This window comes from Crocodylus siamensis, chromosome 1, assembly GCF_052110815.1.
Source record: "Crocodylus siamensis isolate JL-2025a chromosome 1, ASM5211081v1, whole genome shotgun sequence".
NCBI classification, from domain to species: domain Eukaryota; kingdom Metazoa; phylum Chordata; order Crocodylia; family Crocodylidae; genus Crocodylus; species Crocodylus siamensis.
This window is the reverse complement of record NC_143395.1, coordinates 413328159-413353709: the sequence shown is the minus strand read 5'-3', so window position 1 is coordinate 413353709 and position 25551 is coordinate 413328159. Positions and strand designations below refer to the sequence as shown.

The following is a 25551-nucleotide window of genomic DNA, read 5'->3' as shown; positions in this document are numbered from 1 at the left end:
CTTGTCCTTATTGAATTTCAGTCTGCTTTTTTCAAACCATTTTTCCAATTTGCAAGGCCATCATTCTGTTCTCTTATGGATCTGCTAAACCACCCAGCTGGAAGTCATCTGCTAATGTAATAAATAACTTCTAGTTCTCTGACCTTATTCCCATTACATCTTGCATTAGTCTGAGGGAACTAGTTGATTGCGCCACTAATTTCCCTCTTACAACATTGCCAGATTCCCACATTCCTTCTGCAGCGTAAGCCTTTTTTTTCAAAATTGTGTTCCTTGCTCCTCTGGGCTTTTGTCTCCATCCATCTTTGACCATAGTTTAAAACCTTCTTCAGTAGATTAGTATATCCATGAGCAAAGATGCTCTTCCCCTTCTTCATTAGGCAACGGGCATCTCAGCTTTCTGCAGGTCATCTTCCTAGGACACCACCTCTTGGCTGAGGAAGCCAAAGCTCTGCAGGCCACATTGTAGAGGCTACCGTACATTGATCTCTAGGATACAAGTGTCCCTTTGCAAGCTGGACCAGTGACTGAAAGGAGAAGTGAAAACTAAACCTATGCCCCTGTCTCACACCCTCCAACCTAGAGCTTTGTAGTCACTCTTGATCTGCTCTGGATCAAACCTGGCAGTAACATATAGCTGAGCAGCATATGGGGCTAATAGTCAGAGGATAGGATGTTTTGGCAAGGATCAGGGATGTTTTGTGATTGTACAGGTCAGGAGGACTGAGGACTGGACTGTGACATTGAGGAGTGCCTTCCCCTGGAGCAGTAGCATAGCTAGGGTGGGGCAAATGGGGCACCAGCCCCTGGCACGGATGTAGAGGGGCCACCGGTATGGTCCGCTCCCCTCAGGAGTCTTTCCACAGCAGGCAGAACTGGCCAGTGGGAGCTGGGCAGGGCAGTGCCATGCCCAACAGTGTATCTGGTGGAGGAAGATGGGTGGCAAGATACCCCTTCCACCTGGGGGGCTTTGCCATGGGAGGGTCAGCCCTGCCCACGCGGGTAGGAGAGGGTGAACGGGGCACCAGGACAGGCCCCCTGCACTGCTGCCTCTCCCTCCCTGGCAGCACCCCAGCCCATGCAGTAGCAGCTGCTCCTCAAGTGAGGAAAGCCCAGGCAGGTAAGACTCCTCTCCCTCTCCCCCCACTCCTTTCTCCTTTCTTCACTACACCCCCACACCTCCCGGGGTCTGGAAAAAACATCAGCCTCTGCCATGGAGACTGATGTTTCCTGAGTATCTGTGGCTGCTGTTCAGACTTCAACACATGTAGAAACCCGCAGCATTCAGACAGACACTGCAGCTTTCAGCAGGTGGCTTTAAAGCCATCACACTTCTGTTCCCCTGCTTTAGCCTTCCTGCTTTTCCAGTCCCAGACTGCAAGGAGAGTCTCTGGGATGGTGGTGAAAGCCGCCATCTAGTGATCCAAGCATCTATTACAAGCCGCTTCCTTTCTCCAGGTATAGTGCCTTCTCTCACCTACCAAGTGTTCTTCATGAAGAAACTGTGGACAAACACCATGCCTGGCAAGGATCCCATGGCAGACTCTATTTTCCACTATTATCAGGTACGCCATGAGCCTGCAATGGTTGGAGGACCTCAGTGGACTCAGAAAATTGGTAATGATTGCAGCCATGATATGCACAAATGTTGGACTGAGGCTTGTTTCAAAGGCGGGGAGCAAGCTCTTGTGAGCACCAGTTGCATCCAACATCCCCTGCCCTGGCCTCCGATGGCCAGGCCAGGGCTCTCAACTGGGGGATTGCAACCTCCAAGGAGGTACCATTGCCCTGCCTTTCCCCAGCCACTCCCTGCAGGATGGAAAACCCCTGCACTAGTGCCACTAGCCTCTGAGCTACCTTTGCCTTCCATGAGCATTTACCTCTTGGGACAAGCCAGCATATCCTTTCAAGTAGCCACCCTGTCCCGGGACACAGTCATTTAGGAGGTTCTGGGTGATGGCAGTCACCCCATCACGCTGCCAATGGCTCTCCTGTGCAGGAATTACCCAAGTACCTGCGGGGCTACCACAAGTGCAGCCGGGAGGAGGTCTTGCAGCTGGCCGCGCTCATCTACCGTGTGAAGTTTGAGGATGACAAGTCCTACTTCCCCAGCATACCCAAGCTCTTGAAGGAGCTGGTGCCTCAGGACCTCATCCGGCAACTCGCTCCAGATGACTGGAAACGGGTGAGCCACACTAAACCATTCCCACCCAGCTCCTGGATACTCTTGTGTAACAGCGGTCATCTTACTCAACTAAGGTTTCTGCTTGGGGCTGTACCATCCTCAGGGCCTGTACTGATCAGCCACAGCAAGGGAACCAGTAACGCCCCCCACCAAGGGGCTAAACTTGCACCCTCTGTAGCTGCTACTACTAGCAGAAGAGAGGCCTTGCTACGGCCACTGTCCCAATGTGTGCAATGACACACAAGCACTTAGGAGAAGACAGCCCATGCCCCAAGGCATGTACATGCAAGCCAGACAGGGAGGGAGAAAGGGATATTGATTCTTCCCATTTCCCAGGGGGAAAAACGAGGTGTCTGGAGACACAAAAGGGCTTAGCACATCAGAGCTGGGAATTGACCCACAGCTCCTGCAGCTTAGGTTCATTGCTCCTCCACTAGACCACTCTGCTTCACAGCAGCAAAAGCCCTTAGGAAGCAAATAAAACCTCCACGGTCTGAAAGCCCTACATATTCCCTACTGGCATGTTTCTATCAGCTTAATGGCTGATACCCAAAGGAGTGCCCAGCAGCTCTCCATTAACACAGAAGACTTGATGGCGAAGTTTTGTGGTTTCTGGTAGTACCCATAAGCTCTCTATGTAGCCGGCTGCCCTTTGCATTAACACATCAGCATTCTCGCTGGTCTCGGGAGCCCTGTGATAGCCCCCGTGTGCTTTCTGTTGCAGTCCATCGTGGCATATTACAATAAGCACGCGGGCAAATCAAGAGAAGACGCCAAGCTTGCCTTCCTGAAGATTATCTTCAAGTGGCCTACGTTTGGATCAGCTTTCTTTGAAGTGAAGGTACAGGGAGGGAGGAGCAGGGCCACAGGGAAATGGTGGGCTCCACAATCCCTCCCCAGGTGCGTGCTGGAAGGGGGAGCCATGGAGGACCGTCTTGCAGCGACCTGGGGTCACAGCAGAGGTTGCCAGCATGTACAGCAGTCAGAAACTCACTTTAGCAGAGCAGGACCTCATCTCACTCATCTTTACATCCCCAGATGGCACTTGTCATAGGCAGCATCCGGGCCATCAAGGCATCAGTCCTCACTTGCAGTCCAGCACAGAGAAAGGAATGAGGGCACCCCCATTTTACCAACAGGGGACTAGGGTGCAGGACAGATTGAGCCTCTGACTGGGACTTGGGTTGGACGTCAGGTCAAACGTCTCCTGCCAGGACTGACCAGACTAGGAGCAAAGCCAGGCAGAGCAAAGGGAAATGCTCAATTTAGCCCAGGGCACAAGGGCTGTGAAGAGAGAGGGGCCAGCTGGAGCTTTCCACCATGCCCCAATGTCACTGGACCAGTACCAGGACAGTTCCCTTCCCTGCTGCATCCAACAGCAAACCCAGCAGGGGAAGGAACAGACAAGCACAGAGCGTGAAGCCACCAATAACTTCCTTGGTGGCCTTGTCCACTCACTTGGGTGCACATGGGCAGGTTGAGGGTCAGTAATTAACTGGACGGCTCTCACCATACCAGCAAAGAGGCTCTGATTCACTTGAAGCTCCTCTGAAGGTTACCCCTGAGCACCAAAACTGCACTTGTTGCTCTTTCTGTTCCCCCTGTCATGTCATGTCCTTTATTACAGCAAACCACAGAGCCAAATTACCCAGAGATCCTCTTAATTGCCATCAACAAGCATGGAGTCAGCCTCATCAATCCCAAAAACAAGGTGAGCTGGGCACCATGGGCAAGGAATGGGTTGCAAAGGGCAGGACATCTTGCTACAGTCAACGTCCTATTGCGTGCAATGACATATAGGCACTTAGGACAAGATGATCCATGCCCTAGGCATTTACATGCTTGCTGGACTGAGGGAGGGCAAAAAGGAGATTTATTCTCCCCGTTCTAGGCCCATGTTCCCAAACCTGTTGTGGGGAGAAAGGCCTGGAGGGGCCGCAGAAAATCAGCCCGACTGTCAAAGGTACAGGACAGCGTGTAATGGGATGTGCCCAACTGGGGACATGACAGCTGTGGTTCGCTGTGCTTCCCCCCAAAAAAACAATCATTCCCCCAGACAGAAGGTGGGGTGAAAATCCAGATCTGCGTTCATCGCATCAGCATTTCCGGGGCTCTTCAGCATGAGGTGGGGTTCACTGTGGCTCCTGCCAGCCTTTAGGGGTGGTAATACTGACTGCTAGCCATGTAGTCTCCCTTTGGACAATACAGTGCAGTAGTCCATGTGCTCAGTGGGGTAGCCCAGAGGAGAGCAGGGCCCTGTCCCCATCTCTTCCCCCTCCGCAGCAGGGCCTGCAGCTCTTGACTGCATGAGGTTTGGCGTCACCTTATGGTGCCTCTGGAAAAGACTAGAGGTTCGGTTCCCGTGCATCCAGGACCCTGCACAGGAGAGGACCATTGGGCTCTGCAACAGCTGCTGCATTCATTGTGAGACCGTAGTTGCAAGGATGTGTGTAACCTGCATCTGCAGCTTGGCCACACAATGACACAATAACTCTGCAAGTCCTCTTGACAGCTGATGGGGAAGAGGAGGATGTAGGGAGGCCTGAGGGGCTATAAACACGCTTCTCAGGGTGAAATGGAGACCTGGAAAATTTAGGCTGAATACAAGCACAACATCCAGCCACTAAGATGTCTTATGCAATTGTCCTTCGAGAGGAGGAGAGTGGGGACTCCCCACGCACCATCGCCAAGCCTGAGTAAAGCACTACTTCCTTCCCCAGCCTTTCCATGTTAGGGAGCCGTGGATCCAGCCCAAGGAGAGCTGGCCTCCGTGAGCTCCTACATACGACATTCACCCCTCCCATCCCATCGAGTCCACAGGAGCTCAGAGCAAGTGTCTGAAACACAGCAGTCTTTTCCCCCGATTTCTCAGGGAATGGGCATCTGGTCAGGTCATCGCTGGCGTGCTAATACTGCATGTCAGCTGCCTGTGTGTACTCCCCAACCCGTGTCCACTGGGAAGAGGTTTACCCCTCAGTCATAAAAGTGGGATCGGCAGCCTTGCTTTTATCACAAGATAAGAGCCTACACGCAGGCTGTGATGGCAAAGCAGCTGGCATGCTGGCTTCCCATGCAGTAGCTGGCTCTTGTACCCAGTACCCTTAGGTGGGGCGGCTGGGTAGCACCTTCCCACCTCCATAAATGTTCCTGGCTCTTTGTGGTGGAAAATGCCAAAGGACGGGATTGAGTTGCAGCTATCAGGATGCATTGAGTGTCTGTGCTTCTGCCCCGGCAGGATATCCTCATCACTCACCCCTTCACCAAGATTTCCAACTGGAGCAGCGGCAACACATACTTCCACATCACCATTGGCAACCTGGTGAGGGGGAGCAAGCTGCTCTGTGAGACGTCCCTGGTAAGAAGAGTTGGGGCAATGTGGGGAGCAAAATCCTGCCTTGCGGAAGAGAACGGCACGTTTCTGAAGCTGGCCGGGTTTAATGTGGCTGGTCCAAGCTGCTCAGAGAGTGGGAGGGATGGAGACGGATTGAGAGAAAGAAAGGCTCAGTGGCCAGACATGCATAATGCAGCACATGGCAGCATGTATATCGGCACAGGGTGAAGCTAATGATCTGCTCACGGAGGCCAGGCCCGCTCATGGGGCAAATGGTGGTCGCACCTGTGAAGTCAGTGGAGCTGCTTTGTTTTGCATTGGTAGTAGATTAGTACATGAATGGCAGTGCGGATACCTCTGTAGCTGTTGCACGGGACTCGGTTGCCACTGCATCTGCTGACTCCTTCCAGTGGAGCCAGGGTGGTGAGTGGTCGGACGTTTTGCCAGCCAGCTGAGTCGTAGACCCATAGAGTCATAGAGAAGCTGGCTGGACGGGACCTCCAGAGGTCATCTAATCCAGTCCCCTGCCTGAGCCAGGATCATCCCGATCCAAACCAGCCCAGACAATCCATAGTCTCAACTCTACCTAAGACCACCATCAACCCCAATACAATGCAGACATCACACCCTAACCTGCCACAGGTAAAGCGGGGGGACCCCGGCAGCCAACATCCTGCTTCTATAAAAGGTTGTTAATATATGCTTGAGAGATCCCCAGGGCCATGCCCCCCACTGCAGGGGAAGGCAACCCTCCGCACCACCCCAGTACATACCAGTCTGATGATGGAGAACAATTTCTTCCTGACCCCAAATATGGCATCAGTCTGACTCTGAGCAAACGGGCAAGACCCTCCCACCAGGAACCTCCAGCTTTGGTCCCAGCAAGAGCAGTGGCACAGCCCAGCCAAAATCTCCAGTGTTGGCTGTAGCCAACACCCAATGCCTCTCAGGGTGGCTTAAAAATACCTTGACACACGTAGCAGAAATAGGCAGCAAGTGGGCAGCATTGCCATCGCAGCAGTGCGCAGCTGTGGATTTTGATACTGGACTATGGCACAGCGAAGAGCAGATGGACCATGGGCCCAGATGGGGCCTTGAAGCTATTCCCCAGATCCTGCGCCCAGGCATTGCATAGACATACAGGCATCACCAGATGGTGTGAGACCCAGAGCCCAATGCCCTGTCTGCAATTGCAGCCGGGACCAGGAAACCCTAAAAACTCCAGTGTTGGCCAGCGTAGGATAATCTCTCTGCCTCGTTAGAGCCAGCCGCTCCCCTTTAATGGGTAGCTATCAGCTGAAGCTCCAGTTATGAGGTCCACTATCCCCGCCAGCAGTTGTGTTGTCACCGGACACACTGGATAGTCTTGAGGTGCACAGACGCATCTGGTGCCACTTTGAATCCCTTTGCCTCAACTGATTCCTGTACCACAAGTCTCACAGTTTGATAGAGTCCGTTCATTGGCTGTGAATTTGGCACTTTTTCAGGGACCGTGGCTGGCTTCTTGCTTTGGGCAAGGGTTGGGATGGGAGGCATCCCCTGGGGAACACATGCAAAGGTGGGAAGGTGGGGAGAGGACAGGGATAGTTGGGGATGGGCTTGGAAATGTGGGTGGGAAGGTGGGGAGAGGACAGAAATGGTTGGGGATGGGCTTGGAAATAGTTGCTTTCAGGCAGCATGAATGAGCAAGCAGGTGTAAGGCTGTAGAGGTGGGTGACATGTCTCATCTCCCCTCGCTTTCTGGCAGGGCTACAAGATGGATGACCTCCTGACGTCCTACATCAGTCAGATGTTAACAGCCATGAGCAAACAGAGGAGTGCAAAGGGGAGCAAGTGAATTGAAAGAAGCCCCTGGCAGGTGACCCTGGAGCTAATTCACCAGCTGAGGCCGGTGGGGTATCCCTGCAGCTGGGGGAAGACCTTTTCCTCCCAGATGTGGAAAATGAGCAGGACTCCGCATGGCAGCTCTTCAGACTCTGACATGGAGGGCTCAAACCCCACCTCCCCATCCAGCGAGGATGACTATCTGTGATGATGACCTCCAAACTCCCCCTCTCCAGCTGTCGAACCCCGCTGCGTTCTAGTCCTCAAAGCTTTCCAGGTGACGCCACCGCTCTCAGACAGTGACTGAGCAACAGAGAAACTCCAACAGGATATTTATCATGGCACCAAGAGAATGAAACGGTGAAGGACTGTGAGGAAAAGATGAATCATTCTCAGTAAGGAGAAACTGATCCAGATGTTACAGGTTTCTGAGATGTTCCAGGCCTCAAAGACTTGCAGATCAGTAATGCAGCCCTACTCCAGCATGAAGCAAGATCCTGTGAGCAGCCTGGGTTTGTTTTGGCTGTTACAAAAGACCATCCATTTTCTGTTCTTAAAAAAAAAAAAGAAGCAATGTGCAGGGGGTAAAAAAAAAAAAAAGTGCATTAAAATAGAATTAGAAGTAGGTGAAAAAAACCACATATAGAACAGGACAAACCACATGTGAACCAGGTGGTATCGTGAATGCACTGAAGATCGGGCGCATTTTGCTGGAAATATTTAAAGACCAAGTTTTGAAGTTCTGGTTCTTATTCTTTTATTTATTTAATTTAAAAAAAAAAAGGAAAAGTTAAAAAAAACAAACCACTGGTTTCTGGCAGGCTGACTCAGGCAAGTCAATAGGCAGGCCTTGCTCAGCTCCAGAGGACTCGCTCAGAGATACATCTTAAAAAGGACAAGACTGAGGTTGAATGGCCACAGGTCAAGCTTTTCTAACCTGAGAGCAGCCTAAAGCTCAGGACCCGATCCCAGTGGAGCAGCCTGGGAATGAAGCTGCTGAAATCAATTGACCCCTCCTTTAGGGCTACACCTGCTAGGAGGAGCGTGAGTTGTAGCTAGAAGGCTACACATAGAAGAAAGGGTGCCCAGCTTTAGGTTCCCAGGTCTGGAAAACCTCAACTGAACCATGCCCCAGTGTGTGCAACCCTGCATTTTTCCAGTGTACTGCCGTTCCTTTCTTTGCAAAGCAAATGCAGTGCAGCGTTGCATGTATTTCATCTGCGCTCACTGCACAGCTGTTGTGTAACATCAGTCTGAGGTAATGGAGGAGGGCAAAGATGCTGGAAGTGAAGAATAAACCTTGGGTACCAGTCTAGTAACAGTCCTTCTTGACTGATTTGCCCTGGCAATGGTAGGCTGAAACCCTCCCAAATCCCAATTTTGACTGGCTTCCATCTCTCGGTTAACTAAACCAAGACTTTACTGCCAGCCAGCCCCAGGCTCTGGGGAGCATCTGGATCCAGAGCTGAGCTGCGTGGTATAGAAACATCCCTCCCTTTTAAATGTAGCTCTTCATTGCTGCTGACAGACAGGTGCAGGGAAGGCTAAAAAATTGGCCCTGGCAATGCAAATCCGAGTGTTTCCCAATGCAGAGGAAACAACACATTGCTCGCCTCATACAAAGAGCTCAACACCTCTATAATCCTCCCCAAGATCACAGGCTATGTCCACCTGATCCTACAAGTGGCCTCCAATACACAAGATGCCCCTGAGATGCCCCCTGAGCTTCTTCTCCCAGCAGCACTGGGTTTCAGCTGCAGCTAGGGACATCACCTTCTGTTTTAGGAGGTTTCCTGTTGCATGGATGAGCACTAGAGATAACCACAAAGGATGCGTTTGTTAGAACAAGGTGGGGCCACGTACAACCAGAGAGCACAGAACAGGTCAGACTGCAACGGCCCCGAAATCTAAGTCTAAACAGAATTCATGCATTGAACACATCTGCTCATAGCTTGTGTCCTATGTCTGTGTAACAAAAGACCTCCACCAGTTGGGTCCTCTGGTGAGGTGGGAATCGGCTGATTTCACCGGGTTTGGGGTCTGGCCTCTGGTTCGCCACCTGCCAGTCAAGTGCTTCACCTCTGGGGCTGTTGCGATCAAACATCTTAAAGACAGAAGGGACCTTACGCATCCTACCCAAAGGCTGGCTTTGCTACACCTAAATGATGGCACAGGGACTCCGTGTGTCACCAGGTAAAGTGCAGACAGGGCTCAAAGGGTTGCGTGGCTCCCAGCAGGCTGCGCTGGCAGGCAATGAGGCTGAAAGAACGTGGCATCAGGCGAGGCCATAGGATTCAACTGAGAAGCGATTTTGGTTCTGGTGCCACTAATGCTGAGTGGCTCTCCATAGAAATGGGCTTGGTGCTCTTGGTACCATTGGGTGAGCTGGGCTAGTTTGATCATCTCCTTTTTTAACTCTACAAAGCCCTAATCTCAGTAACTTCCTCATCTGCTTCCCCTGTTCTGCCTTCCTTCCATTCCTCTGCTCTCAGCACATCCTGCTCATTGTCACGGCCTAGGTGTGCGCAAAAAGCAAGACTTCCCAAGGGGCCAGTATCAAATTAACTCCTGCTATAGTGCACGAGGCACAGTAGCATCCTGGGGTTAAAGAGGTGATCCTCCCTCCCACCTCTTCCCCAGCCCAGGTTGTTCCAGCAGCCGAATACAGCCGCTGGGACGCAATTTTGCTCCAACTCCCATCAGAGTCAATCAAAGCAACTCACCTGAAGCCATGTGCCTTGCACTGAGATAAAAGCAGCATGAGAGCAGAACTGAGCTCCCTTCATCACTGCCATCATTCTTTCCAGGTGAAACTCCCCCTACCAATTGCAATGCTTAATATTTCACCAGTGACCCACTGCAGCCTGCTGCCCTGTCCCAAACCAGGTACTCTTCTCTTCCAGCTGCCTACTTCAGAGGTCTCCAGCAGTGTCCAGCTGTCTAGTGCTCTCACGCGCAGTAGACAGTACAATGTCTCAATGGCTGTGCCACCTAGAACCATTCACCGCCGTGCAGGTTGTCATGCAACGGCCTCGTTAACACGTACCGGTCGTAATTATCCTGAGCGTGTGTTTCCCGTGTCCGAAATCTGTTTGGAATCCATGTGTGTGTCATACCGTGTGTGTCTTAGAGCCTGTTTATTTGTATTCACACAAGTGGTGTAACATGAAAATGTCTGTCCCGGTGAAATACTCTAATTAAAAAAATAAAATAAAACCGTGCATGGGAGGCTCTTCACTGAGCGATTGAAGGAGCTTCCTCACTTTGGCTTAATGACAAGAGGGCGATGGGAAGTTCATTGCTTGCAATGACCCCCCTCGGGAGAAGAGCCATGATAGCAACAGACTCCAATGGCTGGTAGCAAGGAACATGATGGACTCTCAAATCACTGATGCCTTTCAAGTGACAGGCCAGGTCTTCCCAAGAAGTATATCAAGCCATTGACTTAATGCAACACAGGCCTCTGAGTGAAAGTCTTGGCCGTGAGGGCCTGGAAATCTGTCAACCTGAAGAAAATAGCTGCAGCCTTTTTACTGCTTCCCAGCGGAGTGCTAGCAAAATGTATTTATTTGCCATGTTTGCCATCAGCTGAAACCAGGGAAGCACATGGGTGTTGCAATACCTAACTTCCACGCAGCCTGCCAGCTCGGCCCAGGTAGGGAACCCAACCATTAACACCAGCACATGTACACCCAATCCCCAAAAATGTTGCCCCCTCCCTGATCTTTGTCAGCAAGGCCTAATTCAGTAGGTGACCTCAGCCCACCCCAAGCCTGGGCCCTGCCGGCTGCGTAAGCAGTGGAAGGTATATTTTGAGACTCCTGCTAGAGAGAAGTCTGTGCATCTGCGGGGATGGGCTGCAACTGAGTGAGGGCTTTAAAGCTCTCCACAGTGCCAAAATGTTGGTTTTACAGGCCTGAAGAGGCTGAGCCTCAATCCTGGTGTGGCTCCAGCCATTGGTCTTTGGCAAGCATTACCCCGCAGCAAGGCGAAGAGAAGCATGCAGAGTGGGGATGTACTCCATTTCTGTAGACATTGCTCATTCTCATCATTTCCAGCCTCTTGCCCAGAGGGAGTTTCATTTTACTGCTTGGACGGTCCCGAAACCCAATGCCCAAACCCAATGGCCGTGATGCTACGAGAGCTGACGTCATTGTCTCTTTCTCGGGGCTGGGAGTTTTATTTAGCAGAAAAAGCCCAGCTCTTTGGGGCTACAGGACCTGTACGCCCATGTTGAATAACAGGCGCCATGGGCCTTCCTCCCAGGCCGGCAGCACCCGAGAGCATGAGCTCAACTTTATTCAAAATAGCAGCCGCTGTTTACAAAGAAACGCCTCGTTGCATGTTCAAGTACGGGTTGTATGGCTTAGTCCTAGAAAGCGCTGACCCCCCTCCCTGCACAGAGAGGGAAAAACTGAGGGCTGAGGCCCACCATGGGAATCCAGCAACCATCTGGATTTAGGGCCAATGATAAGGGATGCTCTGAAGGGGAAAGGTTTGTGGGGTGGGACTCATGGGCAAGTCAGTGCAGCACACATTGTGCGCTAGGTTTATAGTCATGGGGGTCACGTCTCCAAAGCGCTGAGCCCCCATTTCCAAGACCATGAGTGAGTCCCCACATGCTTGACCTCTCTGGGGAGGCTGCCCTAAGAGGAGATGTGCATCTTCCTCTCTCCTGGCAGGGCTGAGGCAGAGCAGGGTGCAGTGAAACATGGCATCGCCCTCTCCCTAGGCTGTACCCATGTTGTGGGCACACACGGACTCTCAACTCCATGCCCCGGCCCATACGGCACCAAGACAAGCCTCCTTCACATGGTGCTGCAGCAGCACATGTGGACTATTCAGATGCACACAGTATGGAGCAGCCCTGACCATGCCAAGGTCTGAAGGGGGGTTGCCAGGAGAGGCAGGAGACACAGGGCACAGCCCAGAGGAAGGGCAAGCGAGGTGAAGCATGGGACAGATGCTCTGTAACATGCTCATTCTGCTGGGAAACTGCAGGGCTGAGACTGGGGGATTCAGATGCCTACTGGAGGTGACCGGGTGGAAGGCATGCCTCTGCCACCCCGGCCCTCTGGGACGCGAGGGTGCAGAACTACATGGTGCCTTGGGGCTTTACACACCCATTTCCCATTGGCGTCAGTGGCAACTGGGTGGCCAAAGCTCTTCAGCAATCCCAGCCGCCCTCTTTCCCAAGGAGTGCCAAGTGAGAGGAGTGTCATGCAGCAGGGCCCTTCCACCCACGGTGCAGTCACCCCAACCACACCAGGGCCTGACTGTGAAGGAGGTGCTAACCCATTGAAACCACATGCTCTTCTTGGGCCCTGGCCCAAAGCCCAGCAAGACCAGTGGTGTGACACTTACTGACTTGGATGGAGTTCGGATCAAGTCCGCTACCTCCCGACCCCCCGCAACACCCGCAGTGAGCTGGCTGCCACCCTACCCAACCCTCAAGGCTGTAGCTGGGGCCGCCCCTCACTGCAGCAGGGGGGACAGTGACACGCAGCTTCCCACCTGGAAGCAGGTGATTTCAGGGAGCCTGGCGGAAGCGCGCTGTACAGAGTGGTTCTAGTCCTCCACATAAAAATACATTAAAAAAAAACAAGAGGGGTTATGCACTTGGGAAAAGCCACATTTCCATGAGACTTTTTATGATATTAAAAGGGCGGGTGGGTGGGAGCACTGAGACAGGCCCAGCTCTGTCTCGAAAGCTCCTTCCTCATAGCTCAGCTTCTGGCTGCACATGCTTGCCCTTCCATCCGACTTCCCAAGCAACCTCCAAGGGCTCCCTCCAGGTAAAGCCATCTGGGAGGAGTCCGAGGCATGCAGGAAGAGAGGGGGCACCTCATGGGCATCAAGGTGTGGGCCAGAGGTGTGGGGCATCTTGGGCTTATCCATATTCCCCTGCCAACATCCAGGCCTAAGCCGGGACCTCCCACCAGGCATGAGGGTGGCCCCTCTCACTTAAGTTACTTGCAGTCACCCTGGGCTGAGTCCCCAGGCCAATGCCATCGTGGAGCTTTAGCTTCTGGGCAACATCCATTCTCTGCGCCGTGGGCCGGGTATCCACACCTTGGGACTTGCTCCCTTAGACCAACACAGATGGCAAATCATTGAGCTCTGAAAGAGAGAGGCTGTTCATGGGGCTGCTGCCAGCCCTGGGCATCCTGTTGGTTCAGCGGCTCGGTGTGAAGTAGCCAAGGCGGTGGGAAAGGACATGCTTTTTTCTGCCAGGACAAGTTTTGGTTAGATGGGTTCGCCAATGTGTTTTCAAGCATCCCAAATGGTGCAGCACTGCCCTGGTGAGAGGTGGCTGCTGGGCTTTGGCTATTAAGTACTGAGAAGGTGAAGGTCCACCTAAACGTAAGCCCACTGGTCTGGTTAGATGATGGCCCACCAGCTTCTTAGACAACACCACGCAAGGGAGTCATGTGGTTGGCATCTCCTTCAGCCACTCTGGACTGCCCAGCCTGAATGACCAGGTCCCCTTCGCCGCTGCACCAACCGGGCACTGCCTTTGACACGGGCAGGGCTTGCGAGGTGCCGCATCCCCCTGCCATACTGTGCAATGCGGAAGTGCCCCATGTTCAGTGAGTAGCACCCACCCAGGGGAATACACGGCCCCGCGAGCCCAACTCACCAGTCCGGAACTTGTTGTACGTGCTATTCTCCAGCACCGTGCCGCTGCTGTTGGAGCAGCAGGAGCAGGTCTGCTCCCTCCACCTGGGAAGAGCAAAATGCATGGAGAAGGCCTGGAGAGGCGAAGGCTGGGCCCAGCCTCTGGAAAGGACTAAATGCTCTGCCTGGTGGTGCTGATCTGCAGGGGCTCATTGGCACACTGCACTCCACGAGGGCTGTGCGAAACAGCATCCGTCTGATTCGACTCCCGTTGCAACAGAACAGTGTTTCATTTCAAGTTTCGTTTAGTTTCAAAAGCACTCTTCCGTTTCGTTTTGTCGAAACTGTTTTGCCGTTTTGACGCTGTTTCGATGTTTTGCCCGTAGGTTATTATGGGGAAACATAAAATGCAGCAGGAGGGCAGATGGGGGCCCCCGGCACCCCTGGGAGGGCTGCCAGGGCTGTGCTCGAGTCCTCCTGGGGGTGTGACCCCGGATCTGCCGGCCAGATGAGAGAAGCCAGGTGCGACCGCCTGTGACCAGCACGGGGAAGATCACTGCTGCCACTGGGCCCAGGTGGCAGCACCCAGTTCCTCCCATCTAGCAGGCAGACTGGGGGCTCCCTGCACCCTCGGAAGGGCTGCAGGGCTGTGCCAGAGTCCTCCCAGGGGTGCAGGCCAGATGACAGACCGGCGCTGGGCACAGCCCACACCCAACTTTGGGAAGATCAGTGCTGCCACTGGCCCCAGGAGGCAGCACCTGGCTCCTGTCACCCGGCTGGCAGATTGTGGGCATGCACGCCTGGGAGGACTCCAGCACAGCCCCCAGGTGGGGACCAAGGTGGGGCAGGGTCCCCACACCAGCTGATCTTCCCTGGGCCCACACCTGGCCAGCTCCGGTAGGAAGCGGAACAGATCAGCTGGTGTGGGGACACTACCCCTGAAGCCCTCCCAGGGGCGTGGGGAGCCCCCAGTCCGCCTGCCAGATGAAAGGAGGCTGGTGCTGCCTGCTGGGACCAGTGCTGAAGCCAGTAAACCCGGCTTCGAAACTCGAAATGTTTCAAAACTTTTGAAACATTTCAAGTTCCCTTGTTCCGTTTCAAAGCTGTTTCAAAGGCTTTTGTTCCATTTCAATTTCACTGTTTCGAGCTCAAAACACATCAAAACAGCTTTGAAACAAAACGCCGGGTGAAATTTCCCTACACCCCACACACACGCATGTACACTCTTTCTCTCTCTCTCCCCGAATCCCCCAGTCATTTTTTGGTATCAACTCTGGGCCAGCACCCGTCTTTGCTGTCCTGCATTCGTGCACAGCCAGGCACGCTAGGGCCCTGCTCTATAACTGGAACCCTGAAGGGACCATGTGGCACCAAGGAAATGGCCTCCATGGTACCTAGGAAACTTAGGAACCAAAAGCCCTTTTCCCAAAGGGATTTACTGCCTCTCAGCCTCTTTGAAGTAGAGCATAGGCGTTCTGGAAAAGCTGCCTAAGAAGGATGCCGTCAGCGTGCTGGTACCACCCACATCTCAGGTGGAGGGGCAGGGTTAGCTTTACCACGGGATGTGTGCAGAGCAGGGTGGAAGCGTGCATGAGGGCTCCCAGCAAAAGGGCAGCTGGGAGGGGACTGGGGCAGCACAGTACTTACCAATGCAGAGCGAAGATGAGTGCGACGAGGAGCACGGAGAGCACGTCTGTGAGGACCCACATGGTTCTGTAGTCCCTTGGCGTCTGCAAGGGAAGCCCAGGCAGCGCTGAGGAGCAGCTACGCAGCCCACCCCGTACTCACATGGAGCAGACGGCACCGAGGTCTTGCCATGCGATGTGACTCGACTGAGTGAACCAGCTGCTGCTTGGGAAGCTTCTGTGCAGACGGCCTTGCTCGGCAGGCAGTGGGCTGTGGCCTTAAACAGGGGTAAGCCCCTTCTCCACACCATGGGCTCCTTCTCCCTTTACTTGAGGCCTGAGTCTTTAAGCCCCACCGAGACCTTCTTCTACTGCATCCCTGCTCTGGGCCGGGCCCATCTTGCCAATGGTACATTCAGTCTCATTTCTGCTGATACTCAGAAAATGGGCACTAGATCGAACCCATTGTTGATCTATGGGTCAGATCTGGGAACCAGGCAGTGTGGCACCCCCTTGTACCAGACTGCCTGGTATGAAGAGGTCAGGGTAGGTACTGATCCCCTGCAGGGGCCCTTTACACTGCCCCATATCCCTAGGGGCTGGGGTGTTCCCAGGCAAGGTGGAGAAGACAGGGAGCATCAGTGGTGAAGACCAGAGCAAGGCGTCAACCCAAGGAAACACCTTGCCTTGTGTTACAAGGCTCCCCTCCACCTCTCTTGCCCTGCCATGCTGAGTGGTGATCATGAACAGCATCTCCAGTCAGGGTCTTTGGAGCCCCACACTGTTTTGTCTTACCATAAGGAAAAGAGGCTGGTCAAGGTCCCTCAGGGAGTGTGCGGCATTGGTGGTTACTGAGTGGGCACCGGCACACCAAGCCAGAGAGAAGAGCCACGGCTCATCGATGACGTAGAGGTTGGTGGTGATGTTGGCCTCGGCGTATGTCCTTTAAAACACAGGTGCATGTAAAACATTAAGGGTGCACGGTTTCCATCAGGCACGTGCCAGGGAAGTTCTGGGTGGCAATTAGCAGTGGTGGCTTCTTGGAAAGGAGACAGAGTGGGAGCAGAGAGGCCAAGAGTTGCCAATCAATTGGTTATGTACAAACATGGGGTTTGTTCTGATTGGCCACGTTTAACAATGACTGGTCCTCTGAGGATAATCACATTTGAATGGCAAGTACAAGAACAGGGTTCTTGGTGTGTGCCATTCAAATATTACACACTTATATATGCATTTACACTTATATACATTAAAGCATAATGAACAGATAGCATACATAATAAAATCATAATACATGTTTTATAAGATATATGTATATATCTATAGATATAGATCTATAAATCTATATAAGATTTATAGATCTATATCTTATATGTATATATAAGATAGATCTGTAGAGCTATAGACCCTGTAGATATAGATATCTATCTATAACTATATCTATATCTAGAGATATAGACCTATAGATCTGTCTTCTATAGATTCGATTTATATTCATCATCATTAATACATCATCATTAGCTGTTTTGTCAAATGGTTAATCGATTGCTCTACAGCCCAATGAGTCAAAAGTTTGCCCATAAGCCTGACCTATGAGTATCAATACCACTTTCTACTGATGTGTTTATGATCACCTATAAAACCTGCTACTTATATCTGTAATGTACTCAGTAGTCTACGGACCACTTGCCCAATCTTAAATAATTTCCAAACTGCCCCTGAACTTGTTCTAAAAAGCTTTATTAAAAATGTCAACCTTTGCTGCTGTTAAATTAAACTGTAGATGGTAGGATGCTAAATGTTAGTCACTCTAATTAGCATTAGAAAATGCTGAAGGGCTTTCCATTCTGAAATGATCAAGTGCTAGGATTTGGGACAAGTTAAGTGCATGCAAGGAAAAGCAGCAATTCCACTCACTAAGGGAGAACAGTGTGTCAGAGCTGAGTTTTCTGGGAAAAATAATGAATGAAATACAAAACCTTCATGCATGAGATTTTCCAAGACTTCTCCCTTACTAGAAACATTTGTTTGCTCTCGTCTAGCCAGCCACCAGAGGGGCCGGGGGGGGGGGGTGATACTAGCTGAGACCGTATGGTGTGGTGGTGATGTTATTAAAAATGAGCAGGTTCTCATTGTCCATAGCATGAGACCTTCTGACGTGCTCTTATCTAAGTGCTGTTAAAACAGTTGTCTGGAGCATAGGGGAAGGGTGCAATCGAGCTGGGTGCTGACAAGGAAATCAAATTATTCCCAGTTCACCAAGAAATTCAAACAAAAGCAGGTTGAAGCATGGCCGTGGGCATAACTAGAATTAAAAGAGGCCAGACAGCTGTGTTGCTCGTGGCATGTGTTAACGTACATTGTGTCCAGCACCTGCTGATGTAAGGACCAATCCAAAACCCAGTGCAGTTGCTAGAAAAGCAGGGAGTCAGGACACCTGGGGGGAGGTTTCAATTACATCTACCATTCATGGTGGTCTTGGCAAAGTGTCAGCTAGCATGAGGTGCGCTTCAGTGGGGGTTGGAGTTACATGCCCCGAATCATACAGATGCCAGGTTCATCCCACCTCCATACGGATGCCAGGTTCATCACACTCAGCAATGCGTTTGTGATGGCACAGCCATAAGGGGGGACATGAGTCTAAAACATATACCTCGGGGGCTGCAGAGAGGCAGCACCACCCATCTGGGCTCTGCACCAAGCCCTGGGTTGCCTACTACATTTAAGGCTCAAGCTATAACCTACCGGATATCTTCACTGGACATTTGGGTGTAAACCAGATTGAGCTTCACAATATTATATCTCAATAGCTCATCAACCGGGACCATTCTCCCCACCGTTTGCTGAAACCCAGGAGCTACGGACTGAACAAAGGACCTCATCTCATCCTCCAGCCACAGGACCTGTGGGTGATAGCAACAGGGAGTGAGCTAAGGCTGACATTATTCAGCAGCCCCTGCCTCCCGCGTTCACAGATTCACAGAAATTTAGGGCTGGAAGGGACCTTGCGAGATTATCGGGTCCAGCCCCTGTGCTCTGGGCAGGAATACTGCTGGGGTCATTAAAACATGATAGACAGAACCAGGCAGACCATCTGTACCAGGCCCTTGGCTGCAGTGGTTCTTGATTAGATAATGATCTAATCAATTAAAAGCATGCTTACTAATGCTATAATTGTAACATTTGTATTATAACATTCCTAACATACTTATACTCGTTTTTTTTAACGGAGTGCTCCTAAACTGTGAGAAGTTTTGGGGGGTGCCTTGAGGCTAAGGCTGAGAGTCACTTGCCCTACTGGATGGCACTGGAGCTCTGGAGGTCCTTTCCAGCCCTATTTTCTATCAGTTATACTCAAATAATACCCCTTGCTTTTATAAAGGACTCTCTGCTTGTAGCTCAGCTCCGCTAAGGCCTGCCCCTGGGCACTAAGCTGGAAGTGAACGCATACGAGTGTCATGTGGCTGAATGAAGGGCACGTGGGTATGACTGTAACAGGAAAGGAAGCTGGTTTTGGGAGTGCTGAAGGTGCTGGGAAATGCTACAGAGGTGAGGTAGCGTTCAGATCCCAGGGTGGCAGAGTGGGTCTTCAGCTTCTCTAGGAGGACTTTGTTCCAGGGATGTCAAAAGACACTCATTACTACCCATCCTGGCAAGTGGGCAGCCATAAAATTGAGGTTACTTTGGGAAGGAGAGAGGGGCTGCTATTCCAAACCATTTAAAGCAACAGGGCCCATGGCATCCTGGTCCTGACAACTGGCATCCCTGAAGCAATCAAGGGAGGGCAGCAGCATCTAGGCCACAGACTAGCATGGAGATACCACCATGCCATTATGGAGCCAGAGCTTTGATTGTCATAGGGTTTACTCTAGCTGAGGATTTGGCCCTTGTCATGTGATCCTTTCACTGTGGGATCTCAAGCATCTGGCCCACGTTCATTAACATTTGTGTTGCCTACCATGAATCTTACACTTCACTCAGGGCCAGACAGGAGCTCCCTGCCTCGCACCTAATAATGCCCGTAAAATCAGTGGTGCTACTCAATGAGTGGCTGGGCAAGGGAAGGATGCTAGAGTCTGGCCTTTGGCAATTACGTCTTTAAAAGGTGCTGGGTCCCTGGGGAAATCTGTCAACAAAACTGGATGAGCCAGATCCTTGGTGGTGAAGTCAGTGGTGTGACACTGGTTGACACCCCGTCATGCCCTAGCTACACCTGAACCTACACGTGGCACCAGGAAAGAGGAGCAACATCGTCATACCAGATGGGGCTCAATCCCTGAGTCGCTGATCACTTCCAGCGTCCTGTTGATCCACGTGTCCCTGTACGGATGCTGCTCCGGGGGACGGTAGAGATCAAAGATCACGAGTTTATTCTGATGCTCGGCCAGGCTTAAGAAATTATGTAGTTTGTAAATGGACTGATTCATGGCCTGTTTCTGTTCTGCCACTGACAGCGAGCCCACATAGGAGAAGGGTCTGTCCTAGAAAGAAACAGATACCCAGGGAAATACATGAATTCATCCTGGCGGAGAGCAGCATGCAAATAGGTCACACATCTCGATGACAGAAATAACCTGGCATTGTTGCCCCGCGGGGTAGAAGCTTGCACTTCCCTAGGGGGCTGCTCTAGTTCTCGTCTCCTGTCCGTTGTTGCTATTAAGGTATTCTCTCCATTAATCCCTACTTAATATTATAAGCCCAGGTCTTCGATTCCTAGCAGCTGGGAGGCAGCCACGTTCAAAAACCCTGCTCATTAGTTTAACTCTGCTACATGCCCACTGCATCCTGTCACTCCGACTGCAGTTCAGGCACGCCCTTGGCCAAGGCTGTCCAACTGGCAGGCAATGAGATGTTGATTTGTGACCCCCACCCCCGGCTCACCCTGGCTGCAGCTCTCCTCCCATTGCTCCAGCTTCAGCAGCAGCTGGGATCTCCAGGCTCCCACTCCCTCCTCTGGCTTCTTGCCCCAGAGGGTAGAGCTGCATAGCGTGGCCCACGGTGTCAAGGGAGCCCGTGAGCAAAGACCTGCAGCTTCTGCATAATTATTAAGCCACATCCAAACACTTCCATTGACTTTAGTGGGAGTAAGATGGGTGCCCGTCCTCAGCCACACCCTGTCCAACAGAGGGACTTGAGGAAAGCCCTTGAACAAGTCCTACCTCCAAAAACCACTTCCCAGCATTCAGCTCTTTCAGGGCGTCCCAAGAAAACATGGCTGCACTTTGCGTAGCGTTGTGGGGAAAGACTTCCTGGATGTTTGTGGTCCTTTTCAAGCTGCCGTCGTGCATCAAAAAGGGAATCCCATCATAACTAGTGCAAAGAGAGAGGACCGTTCACTGGGCGAACGGCTTCGTTCAGGGAGCGTAGCCAATTACATGCAAGTGCTGTAAAGAGCAGGGCTCCCTACAGATCACCGTGCTGGGAGTAGAAGGCTGTATGGCCTTATTGGAGGCAATGTGGGTCAGGGCACTGCACTGAGACTCAGGAAGCCTAGATTTTATTCCGATCTCTGCCAATGGCTTGCTGACCTTGGAGAAGTCACATCTCTCTGTGCCTCAGTGTCCCCATCTGTAAAATGGATGTAACGATCTTAGGGCCGGCTTCCCAAGAATAAACATGCAGTGACATTGAGCCACTCTTCCTTACACCAGTGTAATTCTGGGGTGGTTCTTGGACTTCAGCAAAGCAAATCTGGGTTCACCATGACAAAGACTGTTGCCCTTTACAAAACTCACACTCAAATTAAGCATTGTAGGAATGTGTTCCCACACCTTGCCCCTTACCTAATTGTGACGTCTGTCTCAAGCCCATTCACCCCATGTTCAATGGCCTTCTGAAATGACATCTCAGTGTTTTCTGGAGCCACCTAGTAAGAAAAGACACAAGGGCGTGCTGTGTTCAGAAGGTATCGAGGACTCTTTAGGATGCAGTGTTGCTTGATAATACATACGTGCAATAAATCATTATTTTGTTAAAGATCACTTTGGCCACCAAGTGAAAACCTGTTCCACTTCCTTCCAGCTCAGGTATCATCAAAGCCTCTAAGATTCAAGATCATTTCAAAACTTGACGGAGGGCAGGGAAAGTCTCCATCCACAAAACAATTTTAAGCAATATTTAAGCAGAGTGGGAGCCCTCTTTCAAGTTTTATGTTCCTCCTTCAGCCTCCAACATTGAGGTGGATCTTCATCTCCCGTCTCACCAACCCACACTCTTCCATTTCTCTGCTGTTAACAACATATCCACCCTTCCTGCTGTGCAAATAGAGGTTGATTTAGTTTCCTTCCTCTCATCAGCACACACCCAGCTTCTCAACAAATCATGCTGCAGTGGCTTTCTTCCCTGCAGTCCCAGCCACCAAGATGTGAGTCCCATTCTCTACCTTGACTACAGTCGCCTCCCAGCCCAGCCCTCCACTCTCCCATCTCTGCCCATCCCGCCTGACGCACTGCCACCAAAAACATCCTCATCCCCCATCGCATCCTTTTTGGAGTCACTTCATTGGCTTCTCATCTTCCTTCACGTAAAGTTTTAGCTTCCGCTCCTCGCCTGCCAGGCTCAGCCATCTTCCACCTCCAGCCCTGCCTCCCTCTTTTGCCACAATCTAGGCTGGCTCCATGATCCGTTGCCCAAGAGCCATTTCAAACTGCCCCCTTGTCCCACCCCTTGCCCCCTTTGCTTTTTGCATGCAACATTGTAGTGGCTGAGGGCTTTGATGCTGAAATGCCATACTGCTGTAGGCAAACAAAGTTATTTGGGTATATCTATAATAAGCCAACTCAAATAGTTGGAAAAATTCTTCTTTGCAAGCTTCATCAGGCACAATACTGGAACTTCGTCAGGCACAATACCCAAAAGCTTGCAAAGCAGAATTTTTCCAACTATTTCAGTTGCTCTAATAAAAGAGATCAGATTTAGCCAAAGAACCCTTTCTGCCTATGTCCTTAGACCAACACGGCTACAGCCTATGCCCATGTTGCTGTAGGGACACTGATGAGTCCTGGCAAGAAAAGCATGCAGGACTTTTCCAAATCAAATAAGTTCCCTTCACAGACTCACAATGAAGCTCTTGCAGGGGAAAAATAAAATAGCAGCTGCAATCCACCTAATACAAAAACAAGACAGAACGCCTTCCCCAGACCTACCATTGGCGCGCCTCTGTGTCCGATGAGAGTTGGCTTGGGTCCCAGCGTCCCCACTTCTCTGATGCAGGGAGAGTACATCCCCAGAGGTATCAAGAGAAGAAAGACAAGGAGAGCCAGGTAGGGGCCAATAATTATCATCTGAACAACTAAAAGAATCCAAGAATTCAAAGGAGGAAGTTATTACATTTGATAAGATTGGAGCTTGCCTTGTAGTTTGTTTTCTATCAATGCCCTATCAAAGAGCTTGGGCCAAAACTGATCATATGAATCATCGACTCCTCTTCCCCCCCAACTGCCTTCTTGCCTTTATTCTTCATTTTATCACCAGATAATGCCACAGGCCAGCCCAGGAAAGGAGTGCTGCCCTGTAGCCAGAGCAAAGAGCTGGGATTCAGGATGCCTAGTTTATGCTTTGAGGTCTACAACTAACTTGCAGTGTGACCTTGAGTAAGTCTATCTGTGCCTCAGTTTTCCCAACTGTAAAATGGGTGTAGCGAGCTCCTCGGAGGAAAAGTCCTATTTTCAGGATGGACATTAAATTATCAAAGTAATGCCAAGAGGTGTTTTAAGTTTCACTTGCATGGAAAAGGAGGATACTGCAGCCAAGACCTCCATCACTCTGCACCCGAGGGCAGATGCTTGCCTTGCAGTTCAGGTTGTTGTTCATCCTTTCCCAAAGCAGGGGTCAGTTCCAGTGTGTTAAAGTGACCTGCTCTGGGTCCCAGGTCCTTGGCTTTCCTTGGCCTTTGCCCGGGCATCTGCCTCCATCTTTAGATGCTGTGTCAGTGGGCAGCAGCCATTTGCTCCACCACAGATAAGCTACTGGCTCTGAAAGCACTCCCATGCAGAGTATCCCTGCCAAGAGCACGCTGCTGAATGGGCGGCGTTGTGTTTGCAAGTAACTCGGGAAGCGTCTGACTCATGTTCCCATCGTGCCGCGCAAGCTGCCTTCAAGCTTACACTGAGGCTGTTCCACCTGCTCTCCCCTCAGCTGAGGGGCTTCAGGCACGAACACTAAGCTGGGAGACAAGGATCTCACGTTTCCACTCCCTGTACCATAATTTGGGGTACAAATGAACACTTACTCAGACACTTGGCTGTCCCGTGAACAGTATCAGGGAGAACTGTTAAGATCAGAGGGTCTAATGATGGCATAATTAGAATGATATGATAACATATCACTGTAGCAGTTATAATATATTAATTTGCTTTAGATACCACAGCTAATTAATGCTCACAACTCCTCCAGGAAGCAGGCAAATGCAAATAAAATAGCTGGGGAAACTGAGTCAGAAAGAAGGAGACTGTGCTAAAGCCAACAGCTCTTAACCCCTGGACTTTTGCTCAGTGGGTCCAACCTTTTTGTCAGGCATGCTGCAAATTAGCCCCACACCCTCTCTGTGCACCCCTCTGATTGCTTTTCTCTGCCTGATCTCCTGCTCTGCTTGCTGCTCCTTGCCCTATCTGTCCCCTCCCCAGTCATCTACGTGCCCTGCAGCCTTTCTATAGCAGCCTTCAACTCCCTGAAGAGTGGCTGCAAAGAGGATGGAGCTGGACTGTTCTCAGTGGTGGCAGATGACAGAACAAGGAACAGTGGGCCCAAGTTGCAGCAGGGGAAGTTGAGGCTAGGTATTAGGAAAAACTTTCACACAAGGAAGGTAGTGAAGCACTGGAAGAGGTTACCCAGTGAGGTTGTGGGACCTCCATCCTTGGAGGTTCTTAAGTACCAGCTCCACAATGCTCTGGCTGGGAGGATGTAGTTGGGGCTGGTCCTGCTTGGAGCAGGGGTTGGATAGATGTGACCTCCTGAGGTCCCTTCCCACCCTCATTGTCTATGATTCTACGCACAGGGGCTGTCCGTACCACTTATGGCACTCGTGCTGCTGGTTGGCCACCCCTGGGCTACACAATACTTCCCTCAGCAATAAATAAAGGAAGGCAAATCACTTCCTTCGCAGCTACAGTGCTCAGGCCTCCCCACATGCACCATCTCAGTTGCCTCCTTCATGCTTTAATTACTCATAACACTAAGGAAACTAACTGTGGAAAGGGAAAGGACCACTGGTGCTGAGCTTGAAGTGCAAAGCTGCGATTGCCCCTTTGTGGTAACGTGCACAAGGGAGTTGCAAACATGACAACGCCAGAAGGGCTAGAGCCAGAGGCACACATGGGCTGTCCTAATGCCTCGCACACCAGGTGGCTTTTCAGTGTGTGCAATTTTCTTTATGCCAGGAGCAAAGTTCTCCCTAAGACATCAGACTGCTAGTTAATAAGAGTCCACCCTGTGTCCAGCTTTGGCTGGCCAAGCTGAAGATACAGCCAAAGCCCCATAGAAACCTATCATTAAATCACCCAGAGACAGGGTCGCCAACTGGCCGGAGGGCCGCACCCAGAGAGCGGTGGTGGACGGGTCATGTTCGACCTGGAGGGATGTGGGCAGTGGGGTCCCCCGGGGCTCGGTCCTTGGGCCCACGCTGTTCAACTTCTTCATCAGCGACTTGGACGAGGGGGTAAAAAGCACCCTGTTCAAATCTTCTGGTGACACTAAGATATGGGGGCATGTGGGCACGCTAGAAGGGAGCAATAGGCTACAATTGGACCTAGACAGGTTACGGGGTGGACAGATGAGAATAGGATGGGATTCAACACTGACAAGTGCAAGGTGATGCACCTGGGGAGGAAGAGCCAGCACCATACCTACAGGCTGGGGAACTCCCTTCTCGTCAGGGCAGAGGCAGAAAAGGATCTTGGAGTCATCATTGACTCCAAGATGAACATGGGCCGGCAGTGTGGGGAGGCAGTTAGGAAGGCCATCCGCACCTT

The 25551-nt window shown here is 51.5% G+C and overlaps 2 protein-coding genes across 6 annotated transcripts in view; one reads left to right on the top strand and one right to left on the bottom strand.

Moving 5' to 3' along the window:
• Positions 1 to 7401, top strand: part of MYO7A (myosin VIIA) — a 95621-nt gene extending 88220 nt beyond the window's left edge. For both annotated transcript variants that reach the window (XM_090030727.1, XM_090030726.1), the window contains 6 exons: positions 1459 to 1565; positions 2000 to 2185; positions 2910 to 3026; positions 3813 to 3896; positions 5421 to 5540; positions 7264 to 7401. In XM_090030727.1, coding sequence (XP_089886853.1) covers positions 1459 to 1565; positions 2000 to 2185; positions 2910 to 3026; positions 3813 to 3896; positions 5421 to 5540; positions 7264 to 7353 — 704 coding nt within the window. In that variant the 3' untranslated portion in view covers positions 7354 to 7401. The remainder of the gene's footprint in view (positions 1 to 1458; positions 1566 to 1999; positions 2186 to 2909; positions 3027 to 3812; positions 3897 to 5420; positions 5541 to 7263) is intronic.
• Positions 7392 to 25551, bottom strand: part of GDPD4 (glycerophosphodiester phosphodiesterase domain containing 4) — a 72142-nt gene continuing 53982 nt past the window's right edge. For all 4 annotated transcript variants that reach the window (XM_090030724.1, XM_090030725.1, XM_090030723.1 and 1 more), the window contains 9 exons: positions 22729 to 22874; positions 21367 to 21449; positions 20743 to 20893; positions 19843 to 20064; positions 18329 to 18486; positions 16379 to 16526; positions 15606 to 15688; positions 13981 to 14063; positions 7392 to 13460 (listed from right to left, as the gene is read on the bottom strand). In XM_090030724.1, coding sequence (XP_089886850.1) covers positions 13429 to 13460; positions 13981 to 14063; positions 15606 to 15688; positions 16379 to 16526; positions 18329 to 18486; positions 19843 to 20064; positions 20743 to 20893; positions 21367 to 21449; positions 22729 to 22874 — 1106 coding nt within the window. In that variant the 3' untranslated portion in view covers positions 7392 to 13428. The remainder of the gene's footprint in view (positions 13461 to 13980; positions 14064 to 15605; positions 15689 to 16378; positions 16527 to 18328; positions 18487 to 19842; positions 20065 to 20742; positions 20894 to 21366; positions 21450 to 22728; positions 22875 to 25551) is intronic.